Source organism: Odontesthes bonariensis, chromosome 20, assembly GCF_027942865.1.
Source record: "Odontesthes bonariensis isolate fOdoBon6 chromosome 20, fOdoBon6.hap1, whole genome shotgun sequence".
NCBI classification, from domain to species: Eukaryota; Metazoa; Chordata; class Actinopteri; order Atheriniformes; family Atherinopsidae; genus Odontesthes; species Odontesthes bonariensis.
Window position 1 is genome coordinate 25,207,401 of NC_134525.1, and position 21,442 is coordinate 25,228,842.

General features: G+C 41.5%; 1 protein-coding gene across 1 annotated transcript in view; it reads right to left on the reverse strand.

Annotated features, from left to right (window-relative positions):
• Positions 1-270: 270 nt before the first annotated feature.
• Positions 271-21,442, reverse strand: part of odad2 (outer dynein arm docking complex subunit 2) — a 40,809-nt gene continuing 19,637 nt past the window's right edge. The window contains exons 12-20 of the mRNA XM_075452400.1: positions 20,275-20,508; positions 19,309-19,419; positions 18,981-19,135; positions 11,893-12,073; positions 11,740-11,801; positions 9,440-9,554; positions 6,483-6,671; positions 6,090-6,311; positions 271-682 (exon numbers count right to left, since the gene is read on the reverse strand). Coding sequence (XP_075308515.1) covers positions 566-682; positions 6,090-6,311; positions 6,483-6,671; positions 9,440-9,554; positions 11,740-11,801; positions 11,893-12,073; positions 18,981-19,135; positions 19,309-19,419; positions 20,275-20,508 — 1,386 coding nt within the window. The 3' untranslated portion in view covers positions 271-565. The remainder of the gene's footprint in view (positions 683-6,089; positions 6,312-6,482; positions 6,672-9,439; positions 9,555-11,739; positions 11,802-11,892; positions 12,074-18,980; positions 19,136-19,308; positions 19,420-20,274; positions 20,509-21,442) is intronic.

The window sequence follows — 21,442 nt, forward strand, 5'->3', positions numbered from 1 at the left end:
CTAAGTTGTGTTGAAATATTTGATGTAAACAAAGAGTTCAGGATGAAAGTTTACAGGCTAAACGGGAGCAAGAGGAGAAATAAATAAGAACTTATCAATCAAGATGAAACATTTAATACCTTCTCAAATAAATCGACAGGACATTTTGTGATACTTATTTTACTTACTTTAACTTGTTCTTACATGTTTTTCACAAAATCTTCTATCAGAACACACATTTTATTTTTCACAGTTTAGATTATTAAGGTAGATGTTTTCCAGCAGTGCCATATAGTCAGTACAAGAAAGGGAGTGTTCAAAGATGATCAGAGAAGAAGGGGGGACCAGGAAATGAGAAAGGTTGAGCATTTTTGTTTGTTTGATTGTTTTGTGTCTGCATTTGCTGATTAGATTGTAATATCCCCGAGTGTCTTTTCATTGTTTGATAGTTTATGGTTGTGTTAAAAGGTAGTGTTTGCAAATTTAGAAAAAAAACAAAAAAACATGTTGCAAATGAAGATTTAGGTTCACGTCACCACCCTGATCATTTCTGCATCCCCAGAGGCTGCACTGCGGTGAGTAGCCGTCAAATGAACAAACAGGCCTTTTTATTTGCCAGAGCCAGCAGTCGGATGTCGCGCACGCAGCCAGCAGCCGCTTCCTGGAGCACCTCGATGTCAGAGCCCATGATGTGAATCAGAGGCTGTGGGAGTGCACAGAAACAGAGGTTACAGCTGGCAGCAGCAGGAGCAAATTCCATAAGCATCATTGTTTTCTAAAAGTGGACTAATACACCTCTGGAAAAACATCCAGCACCCAAATAAGTAGCTGCTTTCACATGTCCCAACTTTACTGTGCAGGAACTATCTCCAACTGCCCTGCCACGCGTACGTCTCCGTGTGTGTACTCAGTGTGTGTATTCAGTGTGTGTCCCCATTCCAAACCATGCCTCAGCAAAGGGGTAACAGCTGCATGCACACATGCCTCTGTAAGTTTGTTCAGATGAAAGTCGTGCAGGGCAGGCCCGACATTAAAAACCTGAGCATGAACCACACCACTCGACAGCCTTTCCACCGCTCCAAAGGTCAGATTATATCCGACTATTAGTGGCTTGTGTAATGGATCTCGTTAGATGTTATTGCAGCATAAGGGTTTGGAGCTTTCCAGAAAAACTCTAGCTTTGGAGGTTTATTATTTGGTTGTATAAAACTGGACATTTAAAAGATTCTCATCGTTTTAAAGAGTTGCACATTATGTGGACTCGAGCAAAAACTAAATAAAAATAAAAATGTGAGCGGCATTTGTTTTTGGATAGAGTTTTTATTTCCTGGTTTATCTGCAGCAAAAATCACCGCATTCTGTTTGTGAGCAGCTGTGGGGTAGAGTCAAAACAAAAGTAAATGTAAGCACAAATACTCTGGATGAATCTAAATTTGTTCAATGTGTGCTGTGTGGTAGACACAATGGTGTGCCACTGAGGTCTCCAAAGCCACACTTGCAATTATTTCAGATTGTCTTGTTTACATCCATAATGAACCAATGGCAACATTACATCCCTCAACTGAGCACTTAAGGCCTCCCTCCTCCTAAACATAACAGAGCCTTGATAGATACCCTGCAGAGACGCCTGAGGCCCTTTTAAGCTCCATATATCAATGTCTTGTTCTCTAGTGAAGGAAGAGGGACTTTGAAAATGATTTCTGTAACAAACAGCATGCTGCAGCAGGCTTACAAGTGGTGTGTTTGAACACGATGTGGACAGTTCCCGCGGCTTCAGCGCAAAACCATCACATCCCTGCTGATCACGAGCAACACGGAGGACAATATGTAGACTTTATTAGAGAAAATCACAAACACTATTCACCGCTAGCTTTATGTAAACAAAATGATAGATTCTTTCGTCTGCTTCAGACTTTAAACTTGGTTTTGTGTATGGATTTTTGCTCATCTTCGTCCAGCCAATCGTTTTTTTTTTTCTGCCTGGGCTATCATTGCATTAGCATGCATTACAAAGCAGAGTTGAGGTTTGTTCCCGTCCTCTACAACCACCACTCCGCAGATTTGTGTGGTTAGCAAACAGCCTGAGAGGCAGAGAGAGGACATTCCCAGGATTTTCAGCACAAAGATAAACAGTGAAAGGGAAACAGATGAAAGATGAGGTGAGCCAGCTTGTGTGTGAGCACAAAGAGCTGCGAATCTGCAGCGCGACTCCAGTTGAAACCGAGAAGCGAACACCCTGCGCTGTGATTACAATCACATTACTTTGTTGAAATAGGTATGCAGCAGGCCAACATGTCAGTTCCTGTTAATAAACTTGAAAAACAAATTTCTAAAATAGCATTTACAGCAGCTCCCAAAGCCAACTTGCATCCACAGGCGGCAGAAAACATGAGGCTCTCTAAACAAGACTCTTTTGTGAAAAGAGAGGATGCCTGAGAAGTGCCAGAGATGCCGCTTTTTGCCAACCTCCTAGCACGTTATTCAGACATCGCCAAATAAGGTCTCCCAAAGCGCAAAGCTAGGCTAAGATAAGCGTGTCTGTCTTTGCTGCTTTTTTTTTTTCCTCGCTCGCTCTTTCCCTCCCAGCTGGGATCTCTTGGAATATAATACGGCACTTGTTAGATATTCTCCGACTGTGGTAGCAGGAACACTTGCCCGACGTTTGAAAACCAAATCAAGACTTTTTGAGGCTTTTGCACTTCAGAGAGCTCCAGTGAGTCTTGACCTCCAAGACGGGAAGCTGGGGACCATGCTCTCCCTCCTCCTACTCAGCCAATGGAGGCCTGACAGGAGCGGGTGTGCAGTGGGAGGGCTGCATGTATTGCATACTCGCATCCACACACACATGCACAAACATACGTACATAATCTATCGCCCGTGGAGGTGTCACAGTGTTAAGTGTGCTCTGCTGGACTGTAACTGCCGCCAGAAGCTCAGGTTGAAGCTCCCCTGCTCCAGGTCTGACAGCCATTACTGCACCATGCGGCTCCCAACTCCTGGAATTACCATGTTTTAGCAAATAGTACAAACAGACAGCAGTGTTTAGCTAGGTCGAGGGGAAGTTAGAGAGGGAAGTCAAGGTAAACAACATTCCCTGCAGTCTCCAGTGAGCGAGAGACCGCTATGCTGCTTTTTCTGGGTCTCCGAAGAGGAAGAGGAAAAGGAGGGAGTTTTCTCAATCAATGATTTTAAGATGCAAGTTTTAAACTGAAGCATAACTCTGTTTAACTGGAAGAACACGGCATCAGGGACAGAGGCTTAGGTCAAAGGCTCTAAAACATTACGCCCCATGGATCTAAAAAAACATGGCAGTCATAGCAGAATATGCGGCCCACTGCGTCATCTGCTCGCCACACTCGGAGCCTGAAGTCATGTTTCATACAAAGCCAAGGGACACTTTGGAAGTAAATACTTCTGCGATACTACATTTGGAAATATTCTCATTCTCGCATTTGAGTGATTTCAGGCCCCCCACAGCCTCGCTGTAGGAGAAGAAACAAAACAAACACCCAGCGTGCCAGAGAAGAAAAGCACTCATAGTAACAAAAGTGCAAACGTTTTTCTCATTTAGATTAGTAAAAGCCTATAATACATACCAAGACCTGGCAAAAGCTACACTCTGGAATACCTTCAGTTGAAAATTGCCAATAATTACCGTCCGCATTTTGTAATTTTCATCAATTACTCCACAAAGCTTTGCTTATGAAAGAGGCTCTTTAACACAAATAGCTGGCTGAAGCTGTCTGCACAGATTTATGGTTTCAGCAAACAATCCTCAGTCTTTTGGAAGCAATGTAAAGCACGGGGGAAAGGCATGTTGATTTAATACGTGACACAAAATGAAGCACATCCGTATAAAAGTGTGAGATACTAAGAGTGGATGTCAAATCAAACCGAGAGGGCGATTTATCTCTCAGGCTAAAACTCCCGCTTTTGTTGGTATGTATTTCCTCAGATAGACAGAGTTCCTTCTTTAAACCAGGAGGAATCTGATCCAAAAACATTCTACGGAAGATTAGGAATGAAAAAAATAAATAAATAAAAAAAATCTTTAAAAAAAATCAAAGGACAGAAAGACTTTTTCATCATGAAATTCAAATGATTTATGTGTGACGTTTAAAACTCACAGTATGAAGAGAAAATAACTAAGCGGACAAAACCGATGTTTAGGTTAAAGCAGAATAAAAACACCAGGATGGTTATCTAATGTGTTTTCCAGCGTGAAATACATTCTTTTGAACGCTTGATTTCCCTTGCAAATCTTAAGGGACGGGGCAATACACCATTAAGTGTGCATTAGGGGTGGGGGGGTGTCGCTTTCGAAAGCAGCTTTTGAGTAGGAGAGGCTTTTATTCCTTTTAAAACAGTATACTACACGTGGGTGAACATGTTTTGATAATAATAATAATAATAATGAATTTTATTTATAAAGCACTTTACATTAAAACAATCTCAAAGTGCTTTTGAGAGTTTCTTAATAGCATTAGAAAAAAAAAAAAAACTTTTTGAAAAAATAATACAAGAGGGAGTCCAGAATTTTGCATCGGCCCTCAATAAACCCTCACCAATCCATTCAGAACTATTGGAGAAATTGTTTTAACATATTCAACTCCACGTACATCATAAAGCAGAGCAATATAGTGCACACTCAGCGGTGGAAATCGACACACTGTAATGTTTCCTCTGGGGTCAGGCAGGTTAGCATCAGCATCCCTCGTCCAGACTGGCTGAGACCAAGGCCAGACAGAACAATGAGGCCGTCTGTGCTGTGTTTCCATGTCTGAGATTAAGAACAAATGCAGTGCTGGTGCAGTTTCGTGGCCTTTTGCTAATTAAGCTCTTTAAAAGTCCAAAAATACATTATGGAGTAATGTTGCAATTCTTAACTGGTACATTAATAAAGACAAACACGGAGACAGATTAAAAAGGGTGGGATGTCTTGAATTTGGACACACACGTACACGCTCCAAAGTCAAATATAGACACAAAAACTGAACGCAAAAAAAAAAAATAATAATAATCAAAAAGGGCTTGCCTCGTTTTTGTCATGGCTCAAACTACAAAAAGCATGCAGCTTAACGACTTTTGCAAATTGGACATGACTCTTTCGGAACACCCAATGTTCAGTCCAACTAACCAATTATGGCTAGTGTTTGAACCACATACACTGTAGCAGCAGATCAAGCTAAAGTGCTCCATTTAATGAACATGGGAAAAAAATATCTGGCAGCAATGGCATCTTATAATTTATATCACAGTTGTTATTAGGGGAGGTGGTTGAACGCACTCGTGGCCACAAAAAAAGATTTCTCATGTGAAAGACTCGCTGTGAAACATGTCCAAATCAGAGGAGAAGATGCTGAAATATGGTATACATGAGCATTTGTAACAAAACATCAGTTACAGCTTAATCTTAACATAAAATCTCCACAATCACTGTCAGACAAATCTAAACAGCCTGTGTTGCTGAGCATGGAAGCAGCCTGACAAGCTCAAGTGATAGACAAAACAATGCTAGTTCCTTTTTGGAAGACTCAGCTCCCATGATGAGAAACACTGGTGGACATGGACCAACTAGGAAGAAAAAACAAAACTTGACCATAAACGAAAACATTGTTCTGTTTGAGCTTTGAACAGCTTTAACCCACTCCTTGGTCTGAAGCATATCACTGCTGCATTCTGCCTTGATGTCCAGAAATAGCCCTTAGTAACAGTTACCCCCAGCTACAGTCCTTTGACTTGTGCTGTGATGGCATCTAGGGTCTACCGTAGAAATGGCACTGCGCACACATTGAGCTGTTTGCTTTTCTGAATTCCCATGACGGCTAGAAAGTGGAGTTATGTTTCCGCCACCGAATAAAACCTGCTTTGTTTCTGCTCCATCGGTCAAAGGCTCTGAAAATAGTTGCAGCTTTTCAAAGTTTATTACTCTGTGTTCTTCACACATCACGGACAAGGGTGGTGGGAGACCAAAGCGCATTTTCCTCAATGCAATTATGCCAGATTTAGTCTCAAAAGCACCAAATATACCACAAGGAACTTTGTAAAGTACCTACAAAAAAGAATTAATGAGGACCCAGGAATCAAGCTTAAACTGTAGAGCGACTGACCTTGACCACTCCTTTCTCTTGCATGGTGATGCAATTGTTGGGTTCCTTGGACAGCTGGTACAGGGTCATGGCTGTGCTCTGGTGGACTGAACTGTCTTTCGACTTGAGGTAATAGACCAGAGGTGCCACGGCTCCCGCCTCACCAAAGGATGCTCTGTTGCTGCCCCACACGCAGCAGTGGCCGATGGCCTCGGCCAGATGGCGACGCAGCCTGTCGTCAGTCTGTGTAGAGGAAAACAGGTTAATGGATTCAAGATAACTGTAATGGTAATGTAAAGAACAAAGAAGGCAAGAACAGCAACACTTCGCTGTACTTATCATTTATTATGAGTGATCATGAGTTAAAAAATAATACAGCTTCATTGTTTGTCTCGAACAGCGAGGTGGTCTTACTGTGTTCGTCAGCTCAGCCAGCAATGGGACGACCCCATGATCCGTGAGGACAGCCAGGTTTTCCTTGTCTTTGGCTATTTTGGCAATGGCAGCACAGATGCTTGCCAACACCTCATTGTTTGTTGACTTCAGTAAATTAACAATCAGTTCCAATCCACCGACAAGGGAGCACACCATTTCCCCTGCATCCTACAGTCAAAGAGTCATTTATTAGCTGGAGGTTGGTAAATATGAACACAGGAGATGAGGAGGAGGAGAGCACCGTAATTAGGAAAAGGAGACGCAGGCAGTGACATTTGAACATGGCAGATAGAGCAAAACACTGCGGGGAAAAAAGGTACAAAGAGAGTATTCTCATCAGTCGAAGCAAGAGTTCCTGTGCATGCAATGTGATCTACTGTCTATCTTACAGAAGAACTTTGGATTTATTTTGGATTCTTATTGCAAAACGTTTGACATCTGTATCCACCTCTCCTACTCACACCCCAACTTGTCATAATGAAGATGAAACATAGAATTTTAGGCTCAAGAGTGACATGTAAAACTTTTTCCCAAACTCATGGCTTCTTGCTTTGAGCTTCCTGCTTCTGACTTTGAGCCACTTGTGGGGCGATGCCTACCAAACGGAGTGAACCACAGCGGAAGAGCTGGCAGAAACTCCGGTTTCAGGATGGCTTGGCACATCGGGCCGATGTTTAAAATCACAACTTATTACATTTCCGGCCAAGGAAGAATACATCGAGTTGGCTGAGTCTGTAATGTTCAGTGCTTTGAAAACAGGGCTAGAATTTCCAAAAAGAGCATGCAATTATGGATCACTGAATGCAAATCACAAAGCACTCTTAATTTGAATCATTTTAACATCAAGCTACATGTCCAGGATGATGTATGGCACACTACTATAGATGGCATATCATTGTTGTCTATCGTATAGACCAGGGATTTTAGAAAATTGTAAAAAAAAAAGTGATTCACAGTTTTAGTGCACAGCTACTGTGGGAAAGCTGGATGTGCTGTTGTTTCCTCCTCTCCAACAGAGAGTGCATGGCTGAGATCAGGCTATGCTGCCCTGCAAGGGCCCTGTGATGCAGTGCCAGAGGACGAGCTGTGTGCGGCGTGCAGGCCAGTGAGGGGGGTGCCAGGGCCACAGGCTGACCCCCGATACACAGGAAGCTCTTCCTCAGGAATACTGATGACGACTGGCTGGGAGTCCCTGTGACAGAGGAAGCTCTCTCAAGCCACCAGCTGCGGCAGACTAGCCAGAATCTCTTTCATGGCCTGGAAGGGCCCCCAGTTTTGAAAACCACAGCATTATGAGGCGGCACATGGAAAGGCCTTTCTCACTAACCTCTCTCTCCCCTCCTTTTACCCAGGATAAAATTAAATAGAAAACACATTATCAGCCGTGCGTGATCTGAGGGGTTTTAGTCAAGTTCAGAATGCCCAGACCCCCTTCTCTGAAGCAATCGGGCTGCTTTAACCTACCAAACTACCATGTAAAGGGGAAATAAATTAAGTCTCTAAATACGTCTCTGCATCAAGACAAATGAATTCTATAACCCTGATACATGTGACTGGGAAGGTCCTTTTTTGGGAGAACAAGCATAATTGACTAATCCACTACTAACTCTTCAGGGTACCTATATGGTGCCTAATCAATTCAAATTGAATACATGTTGACACTGAGCATAGCGTCTGCCTAAGTCTGTATATGGAGGGGCAACAGTATGGAGCAACAGCAGCAGATGTATTTATACTATGGCTTTTTCATAAATCTGCTATGAAACTGCTAAGTCAAACCACATGGGGTTTTTTTTTGTTTTTTTTTATCTAAATAACGACTGCACCAAAGCAGCTGTATCGGGTTCCTAAACTCGATGGGCAGGGAGCCATATTTAGCTCTTGTCATTGCCCCTGTCCCAGAAAAAAAACAACCAGAAAGCATGTTCATGAATTTCCCTCAAAATTGGCACACTGACATCCAGACAAACAATGTCAAACTTTGTTAGCGTTCACAGTGGATCTGCAGCCTACCTTCTCCCTCCATTCCCTCCATATGGTTACCATACATAATTGTTGATATATTTCATGACCAGAGAAATTCCAGCGTATACAAAATATATATATATAGGACATTATATTAGTTGCTGTAAATTATTCAAGAGATCAAAGACCTGCTAATGTTACTGACACGAGATTATTGACAACATTGCATGATTTGCATGAACATTGCATGCACAATAGTTTGCTAAAAGTTTAAAGCAAATGTTTGAAGGAGCTCATATTCCAGGCTATTTCTCAGGCTTTGCATAGCCACGAAAAACTTTATACAACTTTTAATTTGAGAAAAGTATGTCAAGGTGACCTAGACACTCTTAATTTCATATTATATAACATTATATTTAGAGTTATGTAATATTCATAGCCGTGTACTGGATACATTTGCAAAGTGTTTTCATTAGAGAAGTGGCTTCACAGAAGCCGTCTGGTTCCTTGCGCTCTTTGCATGGATTGTGTGCCTCTGTAACAAGTAGCATGTTGAGGGAAGATTTTCAGCTAGGAAATCAGACGCCGTGCCACAGGATATTACTCAGTCTTTCTCCCTGCCTGCTCCCCAATTCCCCAATCCCAATGTGCCAAGGAGGCTTCTCTGCTTCATATTAGTCCAAGGTTCATGTAAGCCTCCACTGACACAGCTCTGCCCCTGTTAACCTCCCAGCAGCAGCAGGTTAGAGGGAGAGCTATGGAGTCAAGCGTGGTGATATAAGCAGGATTTTGTCTTGTGAGTGAGATAACCCTTCATTCTGAAACAACACGAACTCTGCAAAGTTCCTTGATTTACAGCTTATCTTTGTGCCGTTGGAGTGTTTCAGCAGTATGACACCAGACAGATGCAGAAGAATTATGCAGTTTGTGTCTCCAGGGATTGAAAAAAAAAAAACTTTACTTCACTGTACCTTTGCATTCTCGATACATGGACAAAGGGCCCATGCGGCGCTAGACTGAACATCTTCACTGGGGTTTTTTAGTAGTGACCACAGCAGGCGCACTCCATCAAGTTGGTCAATTATTCTGAAGAGAGTGAGGAAGAGAGCATAATATCATACACGATTGAAATAAGAGCATATTTCTGTATTTCTTTCTTCATCTATTTTGTCAGATAAGTGTAAGCACTCAATTTTCATTTCAACATGCCTTCAGTCTGGCTCATTCTCTTCCTCTGTAACCCACCCACTGTGTTCGCGCAAATCATCCTCCACGGAAAAGCTCAGCAACGATGGGGCCAAAGGTCAACTCACATATATCTGTGCTTCATACATGGATTTATAAATAGACAATGAGGCAAACTTACACTTCATGTTGGTGCCTTGTTTTTAAAGCGGAGCCAGAAAAGGCCCCCTTCCAAATAAAACAGAGCCTGAGACAGGTCGCTCTATATTTCATAAAGTCTGAGTGAAGTTTGCTTTAGCGTGAGCTTTATTTCATGTCATATACATGACTGTTTTCAAAACTGCAGGCAAGCTCTGAGAAGTCAAAGAATTACACCACAGTGCACCCGTTGTCTGGTATAAATAACATGTAACGTGTTCCCCATGTGTGCTTCCACCAACAAGGCCGACATTGAATGCTGTCATAATTACTTAAACACTCCCTAATCACAGTATCTCCGTGACTGGCAACGAGCGAACACTCATCAGGGATGTCCCCTGCGCCATCTGTCTTCCGTTTGCACATAAATCAGTCTAGAGGGATCATAACATCAGATTCCAGTCTGCAGGGCCTCTTAAATCCAGACCAAAAACAAAAGTGAAGCGTCATATCATCCGCCAAAGCAGCCCCATCTTCCCATATGAAGCAGGTATCAAACAGATTAGCAATGAAGTTGCAGCTGACAGTGATGGATTAGAGGAGGAGACCACAAACTAGGCCTTAAAAACGGTGTGTTTGTCCTGTCGTTACACAGGATTCGTGGAAGGTCATCAACTAGCTGAGAATGAAAACATTTCATGGGAATCTAATAGTGATCAATGCTAATTTTGAGTTCTCAGTAGTTATAAATAATCTACGTCAGATCAATAATGAGATCATGATTCTGCTGAATAACAGAAAGGGGCTATTTGAAAAAATGTATTGTGGTGAAATTAAGAAAACTTCATTAACAAAAATTTTGCAACTAATTGTCTTATCAGCACATCCATAATTGCATATGTTAGTTATATGTCATCTGTCATTGCTGTCACAATCTGAAAAAAAAAAAAACTATGGTAGCATTGCGATGGAGAAGGAAAGAAGCAAATGTGATTTACGTTAATTGCTCGGCAAACTACTGTACATGTGTGTGTCTCAAAATAAGCAATCGACACAAAATATACAGAGAGGGGCTGTTGAAATAGGAACTCTCTGTTTACAGCATCATGTGAAGGCTGAAGGATTAAGGTCTGGTGTAAACATGCATACGTGGAAAAATATAGAGAACATGATGAACAGATGTCATGGACTTCTGTTGTGTGAATTTTACCACACTTCCTGGCTTTACTTTGACACGGCTCATTTTTAAAATCCAGCCCCTTGCTTTTTCCCTCCAAACAAACATGCAAGGCTCATGCAACAGCATTAGCAGCTAACTAACAATGTAAACACAGACGTTTAGTTAAATTTCTGTCCAGTGCTAATTAAGAAAGGTCTTGTAGTCTGTAACGGCCTTGTAAAAGCAAATGAGGCACAGATGGAAGCTCAACAGTGATGTGCAGTATTGAGGGTGAGGTTAAACGAACACACAAAAATAAAAACGCTCCGAGCTCTGCTTCACTGTGCTTTTCCAGCCATATAGTCTTGGAAAGGGCAGGGCCTTAGGTATGTTGGTCTGACCAGCGCAGTGACCGCAAGGCTATAGTAAAACACTGGGAATTAAACCACAACCATATTTAACACAGCAGGGACAATAAACAAAGCTTTTAAAATCTGTCATTAAGCTGGAGATGAAAGAGCAGCCTACCTGCATCATTACAAATTAAAAGGACGTAAATTTCTTTATGCATCAAGCCGTGGCAGGTTAATGATACTGTGTTTAGATCATTGAAATGGTGTCGTTCTCTTTTAAAAACAGATGACATCAATAGATGGCCAGCAGTATGCATTTGGAGGTAGATCGTTGGTGACATTTTAAGAGACACTAACAAAAATCTGTTGGCTTTTCGGAACTTCTGTATATACCAAAAGACCATGTTAGCGTGAATAGGAGGAGACCAAGACTTACGTCATACTATCCTTATCTGTGGCACATGCACCCACAGCCTTGGTTACATTCACGAGCAGCGCCTGGTTAAAAGACAAGGTGGACATACAATGTAGAAGCATGTTTTTTGAAGACGAGATCGTTCTAAATTAAGTAAGAGAAAGTTTCACAAACCTGGTTTGTTCCGGTGAGTAGATTGACTAGCGGCTTGATGCCTCCACACTTACGAATGGTGGCTTTGTTTGTGGGTATCTGAGCAAATTCTCCCAGGGCTCCCACTACATTGACTAACACTTCTTCAGGCTGATCCGTTAGCAGACGAACCAGGATCTCTAGGGCTTTGTACTCCTGAAAGCTTTGAGTGAAGAGAAGGAAGAGAAGATTGCATTATAAACAATTCAGACTGTTTTGTTATAGTCAGTATATAAACTGATTAATGAGCACGTGTCCAGAGTCAAAAATAGAGTCGACTGCAATGTCAGTTACTAACATCAGCATTAAGGTTGTGTCAACTTAAAAAAGAAAACAAGGGTATTATATATTTCCTTTAATTGTGATCGATTGCCATGCGATTCATGGGCTCACATGTAAACATTATGGCTGCAGTGCATGTAACACCAGGAGATTACTACAGCTGTGAATGTTCATGGCCACTTTGTTACCACAGTCAGTGAAAAAAAAAATATGGTGAAAACCCAGGAAAATAAAAGTAAACATGACTGTACTTCGGGTGGCAACTCATCTCAGTGCCAGAGGAGGGGATGGGAGCCATCAGAGCCACACGCTTTGCACAGGTAATCAATGATCAGTTACTAGCTGTCCAAGTCAAACATGGACATAACATTGCTTTCAACAACAATGGCAGCACATGCACTTTTCCCACGGCTGCTTACAGTTGTCCCTCGCATTTATTTTGCATAACCAAAGCTTTGCTGTGGCTTGGAAACGCTTCCTCCCTCCTTAGCTGTTTTGCCTTGTTTGTGTATGCTATGGAGTGGTAGATAGACAGTAAACATTCAGAAGGGATATGCTGTGGTTGCAAAAAACCTCAACAAACCTCTGATGTACAGTTAAGTTCTACGGCTGTTTTTATTCACAGTTACGGTTGCTGGCACCGTAGTTCGTAAGCCATTGTAGATGGCCAAGGTCATTTGGTTTTGGTCAGGGTCCACCGACAGACAGCCTATTCTTGCAAGTGAAAACACTGCTAATGAATAGAGCAGCTGCCAAAGTTAACTTCAGTGAAATCCACCAAAACAATAGTTTTCCTATGCCATCACCGAGGTGTCATCTGCACTTTACAACAGCAGGATTATCTTTTGAGAAAAAATGAACAGTGTGCCGTGTCTATTTTTGTTAAGCCAGGCCCAGCTGAGGTAATTACGCCATGGCAAGAGTAACATTACACAAAGCTGCCTGAAGCAGCTTCAGTTGCAAACACTGGGATCTACACAAATGAAGGTTTGAAGCATGTATGAGAATGCAGAAAGCACAAAGCAGCTTCTGTGCAGCATTGTTTTTAAACTGATTATATGCCCTTTCTTCACAGATTCATGTGCTCTCGTCACACCTTTAGTAAAGTCTAGTAAATCAAAAGCTGCCCTTTACTGTAACTCGAGCTTTTAAGCAAAAGCAAGACAATGACCAATGACAACGAGGGTAGAAATAGTTATTATTAATTCAATCTGATGTTTAACAAAAAGTTTAATCTATTTTATTTGAAAGGAAATAGCAGAACAATAAATAACTTGGGTGAGCTATCATGAGGGGAGGAGAATAATCGTTTAAGGGGGCAATTATCGTCTGCTCATCGTAGGGCTGGAACAGAGGTAAGATGGAGGGGTAGCCAGTATTTGGAAGCAAGCCCCACAAGCTTGACCCCAAGCATTACTGCATTGGCAAATACAGTCCAAGACTTAGCAGTCGAGACTTTCCATTGCAAACTTATTCCCCAACTCTTTTGTTAAAGCTTTTACATTATTTCTGTGTGTCCATAACACCTCAGTACACAGGCTCAAGGGGCCACATGTGGTGCATCCATAAATGTGGGACAAAATAATGTTTCACTGTTTAAGGTTTCTCTTCATACATATAAACTTGGCCGGGTAATGATGGTAGTCATGTTTAAAAAACATAAGCCTAAGACAATGTGGTTTTTAGACATACACGCTTATGTTATGAATGTAATTATATTTCAAGGCATCAATCATTTCTCATTTGGACGCATCATTAATCAGGAAAATGGCTAACACATGCCGCTACTTGTCTTGAATGGAGGTCTCGCCTACCTCAGTACTGTCCAGACCACACAAGTCATTAGTCACATAAATAAGAAGTAATCCTGTTGTTGCAATAGGCCACAGGACCTGTTCCATTTGACTTACTGAAAGCACAAGGGGGAAAAAAAATCTCACATTGCTGCATCGCTGCAGCAAAATATATTCCAAAATGATTTTCGTTTCACTACACCACTGAGCCTTTGATTGATTCTGAAAAGAGCGTGTGCCCCTGTTACCATTAGTATCCTTTCCTTTTTGACAGTAATGATTCAGTTGGTTCGTTCCAAGCTTTTGCCTGACCCAGGCTTTTTGAGCAATTCAAATGAGGCAAAATGCAAAAAACAGAACCACTTAAACACTCAAGTGGGCATTTAAAATCATTTGCAGTGCATCACGCTGGTTTCCTCCTAATGATGTGGCCAAGTTTACCAGCTATCTATATCATCTGCAAAACCAAATAGAAGACAATTCATATGGGAATCTGTTGCTACTCCATGACATGTCATAAGTGGTGTGTTTTTTATATTTTCACAGTTTTTAAATGAAGTGTCACTAAATGTGGCTTAGATATGATTAATAGCACCATTACAATTACTTCTATTTGTATCATCATCAGAAGTAGTATTTCTATAGCAACAGGCAAGGAACAGGGAGTGACAGAATACCTTCCCTAAATGTAAGCATTTCTGCTGCATATTACTTATGGCCAGCATGGTTAGGCTGTTTTATCATCTTGCATAGCTACAGTTAGTCAGTGCCAGTGTTGTTGGTTTTGCTCGTTTTCAGAAAAATATTAAGATCCCACTTAAGATATCACTTTAAAGTTTGGATTTGAGCTATAAAAGTAGCACCTCTATCCACAGAATAAGGATCGAGTTACTACTGTTCCATAATCAAACCCTTCAAGATTCCTGTCATGGTGTCTGTTAAAGACTTGCTTTTAAAGGAACGTTACTCTCATCCCTCTTCTTTTGTAAAGGAATTCGCACTTAACTCAATGTGAAAGCCGACACTCCGTTTCAGATGGGCCAACTTAACATCATTGCATCATTCATGCATCATTCTGTCAGTTATGATATATGCAGTGCGGAGCGATCCGTGTGATTGCTACTGGACAATTTTCTTGTCATTATCAGAATTCCACAACAATTTTAACTGCTAATCAAGAGTGCAACAACAAGAAGAGTGTTTTTAGATAATCGCCCCACAAACCAGAAAACTTTAGCTTCCATACTTGTTATCATAAGGATGATTAAGAAAAGATGTCTTATCAGTTTTTTGGCTACATTGAGGATTTAAGCTTTGAATTGATTAATGTGTTATTGAGGTATTAAATCACTGCATGTGGGTTACATATTACATTCCCAGCCTCACACTGAAAAAGAAAATAAATACAGCTAAATCATTCTTTCAGGGGTGCACAAGTGGAAACGTATTGGTCTGCCAGGGCACGGTCTGGGCACTATTTATTTTAGAAGGAAGGAAAATTACAGACATAAAAGTCATCTGACACTAAAGTACAAGTCAGAAACCATTCCAGAAATGTCACTACTGAAGGAAGTAGGTTAAATGACACTTAAATAAATTCCTGTCTTACATGACAAATGATTAAAGGCCCTGTCAGCCTGCATGTTCTGACATTAAAAATTCCTGATTCTTTCAGTATGCCTTCAGCTGGTACAGCACTAATGGGCTTTAAATGACACATCACTAAGGCCTATAAAATCTGCACATTTACTTGATCCTTTGTTAACGGTGGAAAAGTACGAGATCTAAAGGCAAAAACTCATGTAAAAGTTCAAAGCGTGATAGAATCCATACAAAAACTTGACATTTTACACAAGTAATCACTTCAACCGGAGACAATGGCAAAGCAGAGGGAGGAATGACAATAGTGAAGAGTGGAAAGAGTGATACAACTAGTCATGACTGAGTGAGAGCCGCATATAAAAGTAACATGTGTGATTATGGCATGACGACGATAATGCGCATAAGTTGGCTGAACCCCCTGTGTTCCATATCCATTTTTGCTGTTAATTTTTTTTACATACTGCAAGTCTGCTGTTAACCACATCAGCTTAGCAAGCACATGTCTGAAAAGTTATGGGCACATGCGGATAAAATGTTCAATTCCTATTAAACTTTTTACACAGAGCCTCATTAGATTTCTGTTCTTATATGCAGTGAGTAATCTGTCAAATTCACACTAATCTGTAGGATCACAAATAACAAAAAATGCAATCATTCTGTAGATCCCACAAGAGATGGCTGCAATGTGCTCGAGATATATGTGTCTGCATGAGTTTAAGTGCCAGATGCATAAAACTAAGTAGTTTTATGACCACTGCATGTCAACACAGAGGAAGAAACGTGTATATGCATTATTTTTGCCGCACTTATTAAGCCTTCTGTACGTGTGACTCCCTATATAAATCTTAATCATCATGAAAATATATGCACATGCAGGAGTTAATTTTACACACCCACATAAACCATGAATGCATGTAGACACTCCACTAATTGATCATTTCCATCTAAAAACACTGTTTCCACCTCAACTGAATATTCCCAAAAATAAAAGCAACAGAACAGCAACAAAGAGGCGCAATTTTGCTGATTGCGAAACCGAGACACTCTTGAGTGAAGAAGAGAGAAGTCAAACTGATCTGTTTGGTTGTCTCAGCCTCTGGGATCACAAACAGAACAAAACTGCTGACTGAAACAGTGCCACAGAAACATTGACTGTGTAGGTAAATTTAAGAGAAGAAAGATCAGAGGCATCACACACATAGACGGCATCAGCTCAAGAGGAACAGCTGATTAAACCTAAAGGGCTGCATGAGTTATTCCACACAATATAAGGTCTTCCAACAGCTCCAGAGCAGCCCTCCTGACGCATGGCCATTAAAGCTCCCACATTTAAATAATAATGTGTTATAAAAACTAACGATAAGATACCCAATAACAACCATATATGTATATCGTATATATGTATAGATATAACATATCTATATAGATATATCTAGGGATATTAAATGTACTATCCAATGGAAAGAAGCAAACTAAACTTGTGTTGTGGAAATATAAATATGAAACAGCTGCTAATGGATGGGACCCACCCAGACTGGTTAACCCAAGGTCATATATTCTAGATCATGAAAGATCCACAGAAGGGGGAGTTCAGTCCAACTACCAAGCTCCTGTCAAGCATTATAGCAGATAAGGTGAGTAGGCACATGGCTCAATACATGAGCAGGGCCCAGAGGGGAGTTGGGAGAAACAGCCGAGGAGCTAAACACCAGCTACTGATGGACAGGACTTTTCACTCAAGACTGTAAGATCAGACATACAAATCTGTGCACTGCCTGCATCGACAACAAGAAAGCCTACGACTCCATCCTGCACACATGATAACTGGAACGCTCAGAACTTTACAACATCAACAGGACACTAAGAGCCTTCAGGAACTCGATGGGACTGTGGAAGACAACCCTGGACACTAATGCCAAGCCAATTCCACAAGTTAGCATCAGTATCTACCAAGTAGATGCTCTGTCCACACTGCTGTTCTGCATAGGTCTGAACCCCTTCAGCCCCATCATCACAAAGAGTGGCTATTGAAGTGGAGCGACCATCAGCCACCTCCTCTACATGGACGACATCAACCTGTCTGCCAGGTCTGAGTGAGACATCGACTCACTTATACACCTCACGAAAATATACAGTAAGGACATCGGGATGTCATTCGGACAAGATAAATGCAGCCGAATGATATCTAAGAGAGGCGAGATGATGAATTACCAGACGGCACCATGACAGACGTTGAGACTGCTACAAATACTTTGGGATCCCACAGGCATAAGGCAACCATGAGGAGGTTGCAAGGAAGTCAGCCACAACCAAGAACCTGTAAAGAGTGAGGCAGGTCCTGAAGAGACGGCTGAATGAGAAGAACAAAGTCTGAGCCATCAACACCTAATCCCTGCCTGTCATCAGATACCCCGCTGGCATATCAACCTGGCCAAAGGAGGAGATAGAAGCCCCTGATATCAAGACAAGACCTCACAATGCACAAAGGATTTCACCCCAAGTCCAGCATCCTGAGATTGTACACTAAGAGGAAGAAGGGAGGCCGGGACGAGTGAGCGTCAGAGCCACTATCCAGGATGAAACAACAAAGATCCAGGAACTCATCAGGAAGATGACCTCCAGTGATGAACTGCTAAGTGAGTGTGAGTGAAACCCAGGGGAGGCAAGGAGGAAGAGCAGGAACCATCATGGAAAGACACCTACGAAGGTAGTAAAGAATAACAGAGCTAAAATCCCGAGGGACTTCCAGATAGATAAGCAAGTGACAAACTACAGATGTAGGCAGCAGTGATAGATGTAGCCATTCCAAGTGACAGCAAATCAAGAAGAAGGAATACGAGAAGCTTGAAAAATACTAACGGCTGAGGGAGGAGGTTTAAAAGATTGAAGGCAGCAGTGGTACCAGTGGTAAATGGAGCACTCGGGGCCGTGACCCCCAAACTGGGAGAGTGGCTCCAGCAGATCACGGGAAAAACATCAGAAAGCGCAGTTCTAGGAACAGCGAAGATACTGCGTAGAACGCCTAAGCTCCCGGTCCTGTGGTATAGGACCTGAGCTGGAAGGAAGGGCACCGCCCACTAGAGTGTGGAGTTTTTTTTATCTTTTATATATATATATATATATATATATGTATTTTTATACTGATCATGCTCTATGAAACTGTCTGTTTTATGTTAACAATATTTCCACTTCCACTTCACCACATGAGCCTTTCATTGCTTTAAAATCATGTGTACGTATACTCTAAAGAAAATGTTGGGTCCACACATTCTCACTGCATATCCTGTCTTTATACTTGCATGGTGTTTGTGTGTATGCATCATTTATGCATCTGGCGTTTCAATACGTGTGTGTTAACAAGCAGTGATACTGTAAGACTGTGTCTGTGCATACGTGGTCACATTCTCCAAGCTGATGGAACACTTCCAAATGGCCCCAGTGGCAGCGGCCAGGAGATATTTGTTGCCTGCTTTACCAAGCAGTGAAACCAGCGGCTGCAGGCCTTTGTACTTGCGCACTAGGTCACGGGTTTGTTTATCCTCTGCACACTGTAAAGCAAACAGGAACATCGAGAGATATATGTTAATTCAGCTGCAGCCTGCATCATGAGCTACGGAGGTGAAATCTTAAAGAAGAATTTTAGTCCATATTTTTTTAAAAATCTGTTTTCTTTTGCATAGAATAAGGCGGCCCACTGCACAAAAAAAAGAAAAGCAAGCACCTTGAAGATTGCACTGGCGCAATGCATTTGTAGCTCATCATTGTTACTGCTTAGGTTTTTGACCAAGTCCTTGACCATTCCTTCAGTGTGGATGGCAGTCCTGTAGTTTTCCTGTGGTAACAAAAGAATCAACACAACCATGGATAATTATTGAATCACTTCACATGTGGCTAATATTCTTTTCATCTTTTAGTCAGCATCTTATTAATCCAAACATCTTGCTGCAAATATATTTGTACTTTTATTCTGATCATCATAGTAAATCTACATGGACTTCACTTATATTTACTCCACTTAAGTGTTTAGACCTCACTTTGTGCACTGTCAGATGTGCAGCATCTGACAGTCGAGGGCTTCTTTTTAAATTCACTATTCTCAGCGTTCACCACTTACAAGTTCAGTAATAATATTACAAATAGTTTGGAAGCCTTTCTTAGTCCAACATGCTACTTAACAGAGAAACTAAAAGCATCCAACTCAAAGCTAGAGTCATTTTGAATGAACTTTTCAGAGTAGCCGGAAGAGAACTAATGAAAATTTGCATATTCACTTGTGGGGAGGAGTTAATATTCTTGGCCAAAACCGATTAAAAAAATCTCAACGAATTGTCAGGGGGACAATCATCACATATTTAGCGTCTGCAAATCCTCATTTCTCAGTACCTCTCCAAGCCTTTCAATTCAAAATAATATTCATTATACTGTTTCTTTAATTGTTCAGACATGGTCATTTTTGACAAAAAAGACTAAAGAATAAGTGTTTTGGGGGATCTTGACAGCACAAGTGGAGTTAATTCAATTCAAACTCCAACAGACAATGATATGGAGCTGTGCTCATCTATGGTAACAAGGTGTATGCTGCCTAGCACAACAGTTAGTTGGATCACTTGGATCTGTTCATTCAATATCTGTATTTAAACAGAACCATGTATCCATGTTTTATTGCACAGAATGTAGTTGTCCCCACCTCTGAGGCACATTCCTGCAGGGTGCCCACGACAGGGATAAGCATGTTTTCATGTGGAGACTTGAGCAGGCGTCCCAGCAGAGGGATACCACCAGCTTTACGAATGGCCTCCTTGTTCTTGGTACTCCTGCTACAGCTCCACAGGGCCAAGGCCCCACAGCGGGCCACCTCCACATTCTTCTCCAGATTTGTACTTGGGTCTGCTAAATTAGGGACGCAGTCCAGCAGCTTTACCTGATCAGAGAGAAGACACCAGACTCACATGTGGGTAAAACCAAAGATAAGAAGGCACGAAGGCAAGCAAGAAGACCATGTGTGTTAAAGCAGAAAGCCTCCATAATTACACATACAAAAATTCAGTGAACCTGACATAAATTCAATTCTCTCCAAAGTTCGCCTGCAAGATTGAAGTGAAAATGGATGGTTCCAGATGGGAACAGCAACTTGTTGGCTATGATTAAGAGTGTAATTAAAAATCTATTACAACATGGTCTGCAAGCATGAAAACACCAGAGATGCAAGGAGTGGAAAACTGTCAGGACAGATGTTGATGTTAGGCCTGGAAAGCCCAGTTTGATGGTTTATGGCCATCATTCAGTGTTATAATCCATAGTTCCTGGTCAGTGAGACAGAGCAGGCGAAGCTATTTTACAGTGCACAGTTCAAAGGTGGTCTTGTAGAATAGCGTGAAATTAATCTGCCTCCGTGAGTGACTTGCACATGAGAACATCCGATTTAGGACTGAGGAAAATATACAATCCATGGCGGCTTTAATCACAGGTCCTTCTGTCAACAAACATGGATGCAGGTCAGTGGAAGTAGGAGACATTCTGTTTTACTCTGCACCCATTCAGCCACCTTAAAAAACTGATTGGACACCACAGTCAGAAATCTACTGTACAGTACAGTGTGAAAAGGGTAATTTAGTATTTATTGTACACTTTAAATTAAAAAAAAACGAACAATTAGTAATTGTAAAATATGTCTCCAAATTGACTGTGGCTAAGAACAAAAAGGTTGTATTAAATCACAAACCCAGCAGAGACAAGCATAGAAAGAAAACTATTTTTGTGCTTCGGGTGTAGCTCAAGAAGGAGAGCGGCCCTCTGACAATCGGAGGGGTCAGTGGTTTAATCCATGGCTTCCCCAGTTCACTTGCCTAAATATT